Source organism: Amphiura filiformis, chromosome 14 (genome assembly GCF_039555335.1).
Source record: "Amphiura filiformis chromosome 14, Afil_fr2py, whole genome shotgun sequence".
NCBI lineage: Eukaryota > Metazoa > Echinodermata > Ophiuroidea > Amphilepidida > Amphiuridae > Amphiura > Amphiura filiformis.
In genome coordinates this window covers 16250437-16251967 of record NC_092641.1, presented here as the reverse complement: position 1 = coordinate 16251967, position 1531 = coordinate 16250437, and the positions used below count along the sequence as shown (strand labels likewise).

Genomic DNA, 1531 nt, shown 5'->3' with positions numbered 1-1531 from the left:
TTATGGACACCAAGGAAAAATGGCACAACATTGAATAATTTCCAGTTTCAAATTCAGTATTTTCAAAAAGCACCTTTTCAGTAACCCTTGAAATGGATTACATGATTTATACAAATACTCACAAGAAGAAATCATTCGGAGATCTGGTCTTGTGAAATTGCCTTTTTGTTCTATATTTCTTTGTACAAAAAAGATGGCAGTCATGGAAGAAAAATTATGAACAAATTTGACCAAAAAATGTATCACCAAATTTTGACAACTTGTTATTTAAGTCACAAAACATGTAATAAAGTTATGTGATTTTTGTGCGAGGTTTCGAATTTTGCATCCAAGGCCTACGAGGTTTATGAAATGCTGAAGAAAATAAAAATTGGAAAAGCCGGTGGTCCAGATGGTATTTCTGCCAGGCTCATTAGAGAGTTCTCCTATGAACTTAGTAAACCCCTGGCCGAAATCCTCAATCAATCATACTTTGAAGGTTCAGTACCACCCCAGTGGAAGAGCCGTAGAAGGCCCGATCGCGAAGACGGAACGGGCTACTTGGGCTGAACTGCAACAAATCTCAAAAACTGACCACTTTGCCAAAGTTGCAGAGGGTTTTATGGCAAAGTGGTTGTTAGAGGACTTAGAGAAATCTATAGATCCCAATCAATACGGGAACCGCAAAGGTGTTTCCACCACGCATTATCTGGTGAAATTAATGGATACTCTGATCATGAATTCTGACAAACCCGGTCACTTGAGCTCGGTTGTTATCACTTATTTCAGCAAAGCTTTCGATTTAGGAAACCACAATGTGCTCATCAATAAATTTATATCCCTTGGTATACGTCCCTCAGTAGTGACATGGATTGCCAGTTTTCTTGATGGTAGAGAACAGAGTATTAGGTACCGTGGTCAAAATAGTGATTGGGTTAAGTTGAAAGGTGGTGTGCCTCAAGGCACGCATTGGCCCATTTGGTTTTGTCACCGTAGTTAATGATGCCGCTATGGACAATTCCATTACGATATTGAAATATGTCGATGATTTAACTTTGGTTGAGACGAGAGCACGTAATGATGCATCTAACATGCAGACTCATCTTGACAAATTCAAGGATTGGGCGGTGCAAAACCACATGAAGCTTAACCCTTTAAAGTGTGCTTCTATGAAAGTGTCATTCTTGAGAAACAACCCAGTTGACCAACCACTTATGATTGCTAATGTTCCCCTTCAGTCTGTTTCAGCTGCAAAAATACTTGGTGTCCATGTAAGTTCTGATCTGAAATGGGGTAACCATGTCACTGAAGTGCTAAAAAAAGCAAATGGTAGACTGTATATGCTTAAACTTCTCAAACGCTTCAACTTGCCAACAGATGATCTTATTACTATCTTTTCTGGGTTCGTACGCCCATTAGCTGAGTATGCTGCCCCTGTGTGGCACCCTGGTCTGACCATCGACGAAAGTGCCGCTTTGGAACGAATCCAGAAGAGAGCATGTAGGATCATTGTTGGCAAGCAGTATACAACCTATGATGAGGCACTTGAGCT

The 1531-nt window shown here is 40.3% G+C and overlaps 1 protein-coding gene across 1 annotated transcript; it reads left to right on the top strand.

The window, feature by feature from the left end:
* Positions 1-391: 391 nt before the first annotated feature.
* On the top strand, positions 392-979 carry LOC140169232 (uncharacterized). The gene has a single exon (XM_072192489.1). It carries the CDS (start codon positions 392-394, stop codon positions 977-979), a length of 588 nt encoding a protein of 195 aa, XP_072048590.1.
* Positions 980-1531: the final 552 nt, after the last annotated feature.